The sequence below is a fragment of the Eublepharis macularius genome, chromosome 2 (genome assembly GCF_028583425.1).
Source record: "Eublepharis macularius isolate TG4126 chromosome 2, MPM_Emac_v1.0, whole genome shotgun sequence".
Classification (NCBI taxonomy): Eukaryota; Metazoa; Chordata; class Lepidosauria; order Squamata; family Eublepharidae; genus Eublepharis; species Eublepharis macularius.
Genome location: NC_072791.1, coordinates 207,601,022 through 207,613,414, shown reverse-complemented (window position 1 = coordinate 207,613,414; position 12,393 = coordinate 207,601,022). Strand labels below are relative to the sequence as shown.

Genomic DNA, 12,393 nt, shown 5'->3' with positions numbered 1-12,393 from the left:
TAGCATGTCCTGTGAGATTCAGAATAACGATAATACTAATTAGTAGGGATGCAGCGATAAGTCCAGAAGTTTGATTCCAACCAGGATAGTTTAATTTCTACTGGGGAAGACAATTATTCTGAACCTTCTTATGTCAGATTCTATCGGATAAACTTGCCAGTGGGGGAAAAATTATCAGGGTCTCCAGGTGCAGATATCTGCACAAACTACCTGGAGGAAGAAAGCTCATGCATAAGGCATCGGGGGATTTAACCATCACTATCTTATGTGCATTTGATGTGCATCAGAACGCCTCCTACTGAAAGCAAGCACAGAGAGATGCAGCGTCCGCTTTTGGATGTTCATTCTGCTGCTCATCCCAATGCACTTCTAATTTACATCCATGGTGACTAAACATGAGGATAGTGGCGACAGCCAAGTCAATAAAGAGCAAGATCCTGCAGAATCACATCACAGATTTTGCACATCATAAATTAGTGAAAGTTCAAGATCACACCAAATGTTCTATTTCACGGTGCAGTTTCCACACATCACTTCATCAGGTATAATTTGGGTATTGCGTTTAACAGACCACCATGACTTGGATGGCCCAGGCTAGCCCAATCTCATCAGATCTTGGAAGCTAAGCCTTGGTTGGCCCTAGTTTGTTCTTCGATGGGAGACCACCAAGAAAGTCCAGAGGTAGGCAATGCAGAGGTAGGCAATGGAAAAGGTAGGCAATACAGAGGCAATGCAGAGGTAGGCAATGGAAAACCACTTCTGTTAGTCTCTTAATTAGGAAACCTTCAGCAGGGGTTGCCATAAGTTGGCTGCTATTTGACAGCACTTTGCACACACACACACACACACACACATTTAAGAGATCAACTACTCACCATATCATAAATGAAGTTGGTCACCCAATAGCTTGTCACCCCAAGGCCTGAGATGTGCTGCAACTGTTTGGCCTTGTTCTGGTGCTCCTTTACCACATAAAGCACAAAGCTTGCTGTTGTGATGGAGTAGCCAATCAGGACACACATGGAGACGATGATGTCTAGTAGACTACTAAGCCTGGGGGAGGAAAACATTTTTTTTTAAATAAATATGCAGCTCTCCTTTCTTTTATGGATACTATTCATAATGTTCATTGGGATTTTTTGATCCGGCGGTCCTATTCTGCTGTGTGTCACGGGCCACGGCCACAGTTTCCAACTGGTAGTTCACTGATCAATGGCATGGCACAGGCCCCTCTAGGCAGCCCACAGGCGAGCACAAAAAAACTTGTGAGAGTTTGGATAATTGGATGATTCTGGGCCAGCTGAAGCCCCTGGACTTGCTTGTTGAAGTTTTAACAGTCCCCATCAGTTTGAATTATATCGCACACAATTCCTCAACTTCTGTATTATGTCGACTGCTGCTTTCGGGAACCAGGTTTTTCTTCTGCTTCCCCACAGCATTGTGGTACATTTGTGCATCTCTTGGAGTTGCCCTGGCTTTTCTCTGATCCTTCTAAGACCTTGCTCCAAAGGAACAAGATATAGCCTTGAATTAAAGGGGGTAGAGACTTATTTTTCAAAAAAATGAAAGCTGAGAATTCAGAGAATCTGCTACTCTTATTGTTACAAAAGTATATTGCTAAAATGATATTCCTGTGCCAGTTTTTAAAAACACAGAAAACCCGTGGTTGCCCGGGGGAGGGAGTGACCATTAGGGTTGTCAGGTCCCTATAGCCCCCTCTGCTGGAGGATTGGTGCAGGGAAACTTGCCATGTAGAATCCCCATTGCTGCTGTAATTTATCTGCAACTGTAACAGCGTTGGGGAAACCACAAAACCCCATCTAGTGCGGAAGACACTTGTGCAGAAAGATTCCAGGGCTTTCTTCTGGCACTGTAAAGCTCGCACAAGAAGTGGAAAGCTGTTTGAACTCAGCTCCTGCACTCAGCAGTGGAGCCAGGGTGTTCGGTGCCTGTGGCCAGCCAGTGGACCAGGCACCCACACGCGCATGCACACATGCACTGGCCTGTGTGATGATGTCATGTGTGACATCATCATGGGCGCACGCGCACCACCAGCCCGATTACTGCAGCGGGCGGCTGGGACGGTGCACCTGTGGCCTCCCAGCTCTCCTGCTCGGTTACCCTGCGCCGCCGTAGACGCCTGCCCGCGGCTGCTGCGCCCGGCCTGGGGGCGTGTGGTGGTGTCAGCATGGGGTGGGAGGGCTAGGAGGCTGCAGCTCCGTGGCACATGCTCCCGCCCCCCACGCCTCCTCCGGCGCCCCCTCCAGCACCCCACGCCCTGAGGCCACCGCCTACCTGGCCTCAATGGGCATGCCGGCCCTGCCTGCACTGAATGAGAAGCATTCTATGTTCTATGTGGCTGTGGCTGCCACTTGCGGTTGGCTGGCCCACTGCTGAATGTGGGCAGTGCTCTTTTCAGGCTGTTCACGCATAGTCAAAGGTCTGCTAGTGTTTTTCTTTGCCATCAAATTCTAGAGAGAGGAAAAGTAAAACCAACATCTTACATGACTTGTTCCTGACTCTCTCCACCAGGGTATGGATGAGCAACGACAGAAATACCTAAACAAAGAGCAAAAGTAGTGGTTGAAGGCTTTTTTGATTGCGTGTTTTGATATTCACTTAATTTATTTAAATGATTTCTATCCCACCTTTCACCAAATGGACCCAAAGCGACTCACAACAGTTAAAATCATTAAGGCAGACGAAAGTCCATATATAAATAAATAACATAACTAACTATCCAAGAAGCTCTGTTAAGAAGTTCCAGATTGCACATCCCTTTGAACTGGACCAACACAGAAATCCAGCTCGGGACGGCAACAACAGAAGTGACCTATGACTGGGCAAAAGCTGATTTCCTTAACTAGATTGAGGGAAAGCGAACAAGCTCTGATCAGAGGAGAAGTCCAGTTTCCACATGGGTCCATATGGGTCAAGAGAGTCCAAACAGGTGGGTCCCAGACCAAGAAGGGCTTTAGAGGGAAGAGCAGAACCTTGAATAGGACCCATAAGCACACCGGCAGCCAGTTCAGTGCCATGTGTATACTACAGGTTCTACCGACCAACAGGTAGCCTGCTGTATTTCACATCAGTTGCAGTTTCTAGATTGCTTTCAAGTGTAGCCTGATGTCACAGTAGCCTATCTTCAAGGTTACATAAGATTACCATGGCCAGAAGAACTGTCTAAAAAGGGAGCCGGTTTCTTCACAAGATGAAGCTTGGGGAAAAGAGCACACCCCTGACTCCACTGGTTTTCCAATAGGATGCAGGGTTTAACAGAACACAAACTTAACTCATCCTTTTTCTTTTTTAAAAAATATATCCTCATAAGAAAGGTTATGAATGCAACTCAGACGAGATTTGAGCAATTCATGGATGCTAAAAAATATCAAAAAAAGGGCATGATTTCAAAAATATATGGCCTGCTATTGTCCTCTAACATCCCTAACAATTTTAATTATCAAACTAAATGGCATAAAGATCTTAATGAAGTACTGACATTAGACAACTGGGAAAAAGTATGGGCATCAAAATTAAATAAATCCTCAACTATATTAACTAAAATACAAAGCTATAAAATTATACACAGATGGTACCTAACACCCAAAAAAATCTCCTTAATTTACTCTTCAGCATCGCCCTCTTGTTGGAAGAAATGCAATAATGAGGATAATTTTGGTTGTTGGGGGTTTTCCGGGCTGTATTGCCGTGGTCTTGGCATTGTAGTTCCTGACGTTTCGCCAGCAGCTGTGGCTGGCATCTTCAGAGGTGTAGCACCAAAAGACAGAGATCTCTCAGTGTCACAGTGTGGAAAAGATGTAGGTCATTTGTATCTACTCAGGAGGGGTGGGGTTGAGCTGAGTCATTCTGTAAGAGTTTCCCAGGGTGTGGAATGCTAATGGCGGGAGGCTTCACTGTATCCTGAGGAGGTTCTTTTGCATATGGATTGGTGCTTGATGTGCTAATCTTCTCTGCAGGGCTATTGTCGGGTGTGGAGTGTTTTGTTGGCCTGGTGTTTTTCAGAACTGGAGCCCATGCTCTGTTCATTCTTAAGGTTTCTTCTTTCCTGTTGAAGTTTTGCTTATGCTTGTGAATTTCAATGGCTTCCCTGTGCAGTCTGACAAAGTAGTTGGAAGTGTTGTCCAGTATTTTGGTGTCCTGGAATAAGATACTGTGCCCTGTTTGAGTTAGGCTATGTTCAGCCACTGCTGATTTTTCAGGCTGTCCAAGTCTGCAGTGTCTTTCATGTTCTTTTATTCTTGTCTGGATGCTACGCTTTGTGGTCCCGATGTAAACTTGTCCACAAAGCGGGACCACAAAGCGTAGCATCCAGACAAGAATAAAAGAACATGAAAGACACTGCAGACTTGGACAGCCTGAAAAATCAGCAGTGGCTGAACATAGCCTAACTCAAACAGGGCACAGTATCTTATTCCAGGACACCAAAATACTGGACAACACTTCCAACTACTTTGTCAGACTGCACAGGGAAGCCATTGAAATTCACAAGCATAAGCAAAACTTCAACAGGAAAGAAGAAACCTTAAGAATGAACAGAGCATGGGCTCCAGTTCTGAAAAACACCAGGCCAACAAAACACTCCACACCCGACAATAGCCCTGCAGAGAAGATTAGCACATCAAGCACCAATCCATATGCAAAAGAACCTCCTCAGGATACAGTGAAGCCTCCCGCCATTAGCATTCCACACCCTGGGAAACTCTTACAGAATGACTCAGCTCAACCCCACCCCTCCTGAGTAGATACAAATGACCTACATCTTTTCCACACTGTGACACTGAGAGATCTCTGTCTTTTGGTGCTACACCTCTGAAGATGCCAGCCACAGCTGCTGGCGAAACGTCAGGAACTACAATGCCAAGACCACGGCAATACAGCCCGGAAAACCCCCAACAACCATCGTTCTCCGGCCGTGAAAGCCTTCGACAATACAGGATAATTTTGCTCACTGTTGGCGGGAATGCCCCTTGATGTCTCAATTTTGGTCAGAAATATTAAATATTATTAAGGAAATAACAGGGTACAGTGTCCCTACGTCGCCAAAAGTAATCTTCTTGGGACTGTGGGATCAGACATCAATCCCGAACGTTAGAAGAGACCTTATCAACTCTCTCCTGGTGGCGGCTAGGAGTGCAATAGCAACCAAATGGAAAGACCAATCTCCACCTGCTACAGAACTTTGGTTTACAAAAATCTGGAACCATTTGATAATGGAAAAAATAACTGACAACCTACATCAGACGGAATATCAATCTTCGGGATCAAACTTCTGGGAAAAATGGATCCCATTTTACAAATTCATAGAAGCAAGAGATCTGCAACCTCCCTCTTCACACCACTCATTGTTGATGTATTAAAGTTGAAGCACTGTGTTAATATTTGTAAATGCAATGTATTATATTGGTTTGTTGTTTGATTATTGTTACAGTTCTAAAATTGAATATATATATATCTCCTGGGCACTTCTAAATTCATTGTTTCTTGCAAGTGACTCCAGGGGGGATCAAGACCTGTGTGCACCAGTGAGACTGATGTGCTATACAAATGCAAATATTATTAGATCAAGGGGGGTCTGGTAGGTTTCATGTGGGAGTGTGTGTGTGGGGAGGTGTCCATCTTTCCCCTGCTCTCTGGATCTCCCAATCAAGGCCAGTCTATCGTCTTGCAGCACTGCTGGTTTCTCTCTGCCTGGATCATGCAGTGGTGGGGGAGTAGCTCCTGCTATTCTCCCATCTGTTTTCTTACCTGCTTGGCTCATGGTGGTGATGGGGGCAGCAGCAGCAGCTTCCACTCCTCCTCCTCTGCCTGCCTGGCTCACACAGCAGCAGGCTACTGTTCCTCCCTTGTTTAAAATGGTGGCTGAGATCTGACAGCGTAGCATTGCATGATCTCAGTCTTTTAACCAAAACATTAATCCCCCCACCCCGCCTTCGGGATTTTTCTGCAAACCCTGGTCTCTCTCTGCCTGGATCATGCAGCTGTCCAGATCTATGGGAAAACATCTAAGAGCAGAACCACAAGTGACAAAAGGCACAGATTGGACACTTCTCAGCTTCCCTCAAGTTTTGATGGGAAATGTAGGCAGCTTGGTGGAATGTTGGACCAGTGACAGTTGAAAAGTCCATTGGACAGCAGTCAGAGAGCCAAGCTTCAAGACTAGGATGCCTACATTTCCCATCAAAACTTGAGGGAAGCTGACAAGTGTCCAATCTGTGCCTTTTGTCACTTGTGGTTCTGCTCTAAGTGTGTACCCTGGTCCCATTCTCTGGGTTCTTCTATCTGGCACTGGGGACAGGTTCGGAATTAAATATAGGCGAATATGCTCCAAGATTAAAACCATGTGGCAGATTCCAATGATAAGATAAAAATTTTGAAAATGTGAAATGTATTGCTTGAATCTCCACATCAAAACTGAAACCGACTCCATATAATTTGGAAAGCATGTTAGTGCTTAAATTCCATCCCCAAGGGACCCTTCCAGGGATTTGTTTCTTTAGCAGGAACACCTTGTTTTATCTACTGCAGGTGATCTTTTAAAAGCAGGCTGCCTGTCTGTTAGGTAGTAATAAGAATATGAGAAGACCATCGAAAAGAGGCAGAATAGCAAGATGCCTCTCACAGTTCGCTGTAAAGAAAAAAGTTTTCCCTTAAATGCTGTGATTTCCCCCCCTCTTTACTGATGAATGAAAAAACTCTTTATGCTGTAACAATGAAGTACAAACAACTAGAAAGCATTTTCTTTTCTCAGAAATAAAGGAGATACAGTTTGCCTAAGCCGTTAATGCTCCTTTCACTATAAAGCTATTTTCTCTTGACTGCAGCTTAGGCTAGAAGTCAAAATTTCCATTTCAATACATATTTTTTGAGGCTCGGAAGATGAAGCAGCACAATATACATAAGTCTAAAGCCATTATGATTTGCTTAGTGACAGTGGGGAAAGCTCTTTTATGTGCCTTTTTAAATATACGAAACCTAAGTCAGACCTCAAAAGCAGGATTGCCATCTATTTCAAATGGCTAAAATGACAGACTACTTTGATCTGACCGTTTCAAGGGTTCTTAAGCTGTCATTTATTTGTCAAAGCAAGAAAAGGCTTTGGCAGCCTGAAAGGTGTTGAGGAGACAGTCCCATCAGTTGCGACTTCACTCAGGTGCCACCAAACCTGTCCTGTTTATAGCCTATCTTGTCTTAAGACAATTTTTACTCCGGGGGGGGCAACCTTTTTCGAGCCTGAAGCTTTGTAATTCTGACTTGGGGGGCGTAACCACAAAATGGCTGCTGCAGGAGGTGGAGAACACTACAAAATGGCTGCTGCAGGAGGTGGAGAACACCACAAAATGGCTGCTGCAGGGGGTGGAGCCAATCACAACATGTCAGGGAGTGAGGTTATGTGTATCTCTAATAGTAACCCTATATTTCACACAGAAGCTCTGTTTAACAGGATATTTTAAAAATGAACATATTGTTTAAAAATAATTTCTTGCATACACACAACTCATCTTCAGTCACACAGTGAAGATCCTTGTACTGGGGCACGAGTGGCTGCTGAAGCAGTTTTTAAAAATCGGCACTGCCGATTTGTTCATGTTTAAGTAGAAACAGGTTGGAATTCCCAATATTACTCTACCTTAACATTTTTAAAGGTTATGACAATTAGTTATATTAAGTAATAAGCACTGTTATTGTTAATAATTGTTATTGTTAAGAAAAGGTAATGATAAGATGGAGTAATAATGAAATAATGAGCTTTTTATTTTATTTTAAATAAGGAGTAGAAACAGGTTTGAATTTTGTACGTGTTGTTTATTTGGAAAAATATACACTAAATAGGCTTAATTATTATTCTAATTATTATTCTAATTTATTCTATAAAGGTTATGATTTTTGTACTCCGTATTTTAATAATACTTGTAGCACACAGCTTTATATTTGCCTTGCTTGTCCCCTTTCCCTTTCTGTATTCCCTTTTTATTTTAACAAAATAAATACATTTTTTTAAAAAAAAATCTGTACCGCCAATCCTTTCTCCCATGCCCAATCAGAAGCCCTGCTGGGTAAAATACCACCTACTTCCTAAAATCACTTGGTGGGCACCAGGAAAGGTACCAGAGGGTGCCATGGCATCTATGGGCATCCTGATCTACTCAATTGTTCGGGACCCCCAGTTTACTCAATTGCTTTTGAATCCAGTAGCATGCAGTGGGAAACACAATTAAAAAAATAATTTATGTCTTGATAAATCTATGAGTCAGACAAGCCATTTTGCTGTAGGAGTCCCAGGGCTTTTTTTCAGCTGGAACACAGTGGAACAGAGTTCCGGCACCTCTTGAAAATGGTCACATGGCCGGTGGCCCCGCCCCCTGATCTCCAGACAGAGGAGAGTTTAGATTGCCTTCTGCACCAGCAGTGCGGAGGACAATCTAAATTCCCCTCTGTCTGGAGATCAGGGGGCGGGGCCACTGGCCATGTGACCATTTTCGCCGAGGGCAATTTAAACTTTAAAAAACTCCCCCCCCCCTGTTCCAGCTGACCCAAAGTGATGTCATTGTGCGGTCCTGAGTTCCACCACCTCTTTTCCCAGAAAAAAAGCCCTGATGAGGCCCATCATCATCTTAACAGGAATGCAAAGCCATTCTGTGAGCTGCGCCATGAGGCATTAAAGCCAACACTTCTGCCTTGGTGAAGGAGGCTGCTGAGGGTTATCAAGCACTTACCATAATTGGAAGACTTCTCCTTCGGCAAGTTTGCTCGGAGTATGAAGTTATTCAAGCTGTTCAGGTAGGCTGGGAGACTGTGATAACCTTCTGGATTATACCAGACCTGTATTGACGTTCCAGAGACAAGAAAAAAGGGAGGAATTTGTTTTAGAAAATTAGTTTGTCTTGGTGATAAGCTACTGGGGAAAGTCTGGGTTTGCATGTCTTCCTGTGTTTTCCCAGATGTGCAATACCCACACCCCACAAATCCCAAGCAAGAGGCGTTGCTGAGGTTTCATTTCAAATATGCAAGTGTCTGTGCCATAGGAAGGCATCTTGCTAAGCTAGGAAACTCACTTGGCGGTCTTGAGCCAATCACTATATTATCCCCTCATCCGCCTCACAGGGTTGCTGTGAAAATAAAAATAAAACCAGGAGCTGGCTGCTCTTTGTTTCTTCTGCCGTATGAATGGGAATAGGGCTTGGGTCCAGTGATGTGTGAGCGGCAAGGAAAAGCAACTTAGCACATTTCCCCTTGTACAAGCAAAATCCAATTTAGCTTGGTGGGGCTCACTTCTGAGTCAACGTGCATAGGATGAGGCTGAAGATGTGATCTCCAGTTAACCTGAGTATGGAGTCCCCAATCCTGCTGCCTTTTCCAGTCAGATGCCTGCTCAGATATGTGATGCTAATGAAAGGCTGAAAGTACTTGTTCTGAGAACCTGTTTGCAAACTTTTCCCCGTCTCCTGATGAGGTGAAGTGCCCCACTTTAGAAAACATGGGCCAGGCAAAAAGGAAGTCATAATCCATGGCATTGTAAAATAGAAAAATAATACCTTCTTCCAAAAAAACACTCAAAAGCATGGTAAACTTATAAACATGAAATACCTGTTTTCAGGGCTCATTTCGAGGGGGAACACACAGGAACACAGTTCCGGCAGGTGCCCAAAGGGGTCACATGTTAGGTGGCCCCGCCCACCTGACTCTTGGCCATTTTGGGTCCGTTTCAGCCTGGATTGGGGCCGAAATGGCCTGGATTGGACCTCTGACAGGTGGTGGATCACTCTCCGACTCAGCAGCAGCCCGATCCTGACCAGTTTGGGCCTCTTTTTGGCCATTTTCAGCCCCTTTTTGGGGCTGAAATTGGCCCCATTTTGGGCCCAATTTCAGCCCTGAATGGCCAGGATTGGGTCCAAAACAGCCAGGATAGATGATGTCAGGGGGTGTGGCATATGCAAATCAGTTATGCTAATAGCACACTTCCAGTGATATCAAGGGGTGTGGCATATGCTAATGAGGTATGCTAATGAGCTGTGCTAAGGAGTTCCTCCAGCTCTTTTTCTACGAAATGACCCCTGTCTATTTTTATTGAGCTACTGGCAGAATAGAGCCACACTTGACAGTAGACTGTGGAGGTAATAACATCTTAAAAAATAAATTTAGGGTGTCTTGACAAGGGGTTTTTCCCATCCAGTGCCCCTCACAGGGAGTCTCTCTACACAAGACACCTCAGGCCATGTTCATCAAGTGGAGGGAGATGCAATGTTAGCTGGGAAAGGTAGTTTAAACAGACAGAGTTGTGGAGATTACTCCTCTGAGGGTTTGTTAATTTCATCTTTGCCTCCCCGAAGGCTCTGTCAGTTTCACCTCTCCAGTCTAAAACTGTGTGGGATCACAACCAGAGGGCAGCAAGGAATGGAAATGGGCTGGAGCTGCCTTCCAGAGCTGGGCTTGGACCTGGAGGGGTTATAATGGGCTGAAGTTTCCCTTCCGGCATTTCACATCTCCTTCACACAGCTCCAGTGTATAGCAAAGCCTTTGTCCTGCTGCCGGCTCTGTCTTTTTAAATTACCCTTCCTGGCTGCCATTGCATCTCCTGACACATATTCTTCACATGTCAGATATTTCATGTAGAGACTCATGTGGTGGTGGAAAGCACACTCAAGTCATAGCTGACTTATGGCGACCCCTGGAGAGGTTTTCATGGCAAGAGACTAACAGAAGTGGTTTGCCATTGCCTGCCTCTGCAACCCTGGTCTTCCTTGGAGGTCTCCCATCCAATTACTAACCAAAGCTGATCCTGCTTAGCTTCTGAGATCTGATGAGATCCGGCTCACCTGGGCAATCCAGGTCGGGGCACGGAGACTCACAGACTGCAGCTAAGTATTTCTTTACACGCTATATTTTATTTGTTATAAAATATGTATTGATGCAAGAAAAAAATGGCAGCTACAGGAACAGGTCAAGTGCACTTGCAAAGAAGAGTGTAGGCTGCTTCCTGGTCTCATCTTCTATCATTTATCGTTCCCTACAAAAGGTTGCTCTAACATGCAGCAGAGATGTGAGGTGGAGAGCGTGGGAAGAGAAAAGAAGGCTGGCCACGAGAAGAGAGGTTGAGATTAATTGCAATTCATTATCCCACCAGTTACAGTATGGATTTCTTGCCCAGGAATTTACCGTATTTTGTGAAACACTTCAATATTTAAACGGATTCTCATTGTCACATGACATTAGAGAGCAAACAGACCCTTCTTTACTGGTTTATTTCTAACCTGCCCTCTTTTAAGTTCAGTGCCACGGATCTGGGAGAGCTTTCTAGCTCAACAGTATGGCTTGGGTTTTATGTCCAATGAGTCCCACTCATGTCAATTGGACTCACAGCCTGAGCAGGAAGAGAAAGAAACATCTCTGCCAGTTGCAGAACAGCTGAGCTTATCTAAGGCTTGGGAATGGGTAGAGGCACAAGGCGAATGGTAAGAGGCAAAAGGCTCCTGGCCTTTGTCTTTCAGCCTGTGACGTTAGCTGAGTCAGCCCAACAGCTCCATGACCAGCCCTGGGAAGAGGCAGATGCCTGTTGCTCCTGGGCCCAATCGGGCTGGAAAGGCCAGGAGCGCGGAGGAGAGAGAAGGAGTCAGGTGCCCGGCGAACTCCTGTACCCAGCCTGGTTTGGCTTCAATGCCGGGTTAACTCCCAGCTTATCTCCGCTAGGGGCGCTGGAGAGCATGCCTGTGCTGCAGAATCCATGTGCATCGTCGGAAAGACGCTAAGACAATTATGTTATAGGATTGTTATAAGCCATTTTGAGTCCCCAATGGGGAAAAGCACTGGGCATAAATATCTGAATAATTAAAAATACAATAGATCGTAAGCAGAAATTGCAACTCTGTGGATGGCGGCAAGCTGAATGGGGGGTTTCTTAGTGGTCTGGGGGGAGTGATTTTTCCTGATATAGGATGTTTGATGAACATACTGTTTCAGTGCAGATGGGAGCTGGTAGATATGAGGGTGGGGATTTTCAAAGATAGCCAGTATGTGTCGAGAATGCTTGCTGCTTATCTAATTCCCTTAGCATCCTGGGAGCTATTAATGCAAGGGCCCCTATTTCTTCTACTTCTTGTTTAATCAGATCAGTGAGACACAAAACTGCACCTCTGTCCAGGTTGTTATGGGAAGAGACAATTGACCCAGGTTATATATATAACAGAGGTGTGGTTAGAAGAAAACGATATGGTGTGTCTGTTTTAATTAACTCTGCTTGGTTATGTGGCCCTTCATCAATCCTGCATTGGTGATCGGGAAGGAGGGGTGGCTACTATTCTCCATTACTCCTTTCCCTTTCACAGACTCTCATATCTAATACTTTTTGCTTTGTTTCAAAATTTCTGCAATCTTAGT

At 44.8% G+C, this 12,393-nt stretch overlaps 1 protein-coding gene across 1 annotated transcript in view; it reads right to left on the bottom strand.

Moving 5' to 3' along the window:
• Positions 1–12,393, bottom strand: part of ABCA12 (ATP binding cassette subfamily A member 12) — a 165,105-nt gene that overhangs the window by 21,390 nt on the left and 131,322 nt on the right. The window contains exons 40-42 of the mRNA XM_054971557.1: positions 8,736–8,841; positions 2,505–2,559; positions 876–1,053 (exon numbers count right to left, since the gene is read on the bottom strand). Coding sequence (XP_054827532.1) covers positions 876–1,053; positions 2,505–2,559; positions 8,736–8,841 — 339 coding nt within the window. The remainder of the gene's footprint in view (positions 1–875; positions 1,054–2,504; positions 2,560–8,735; positions 8,842–12,393) is intronic.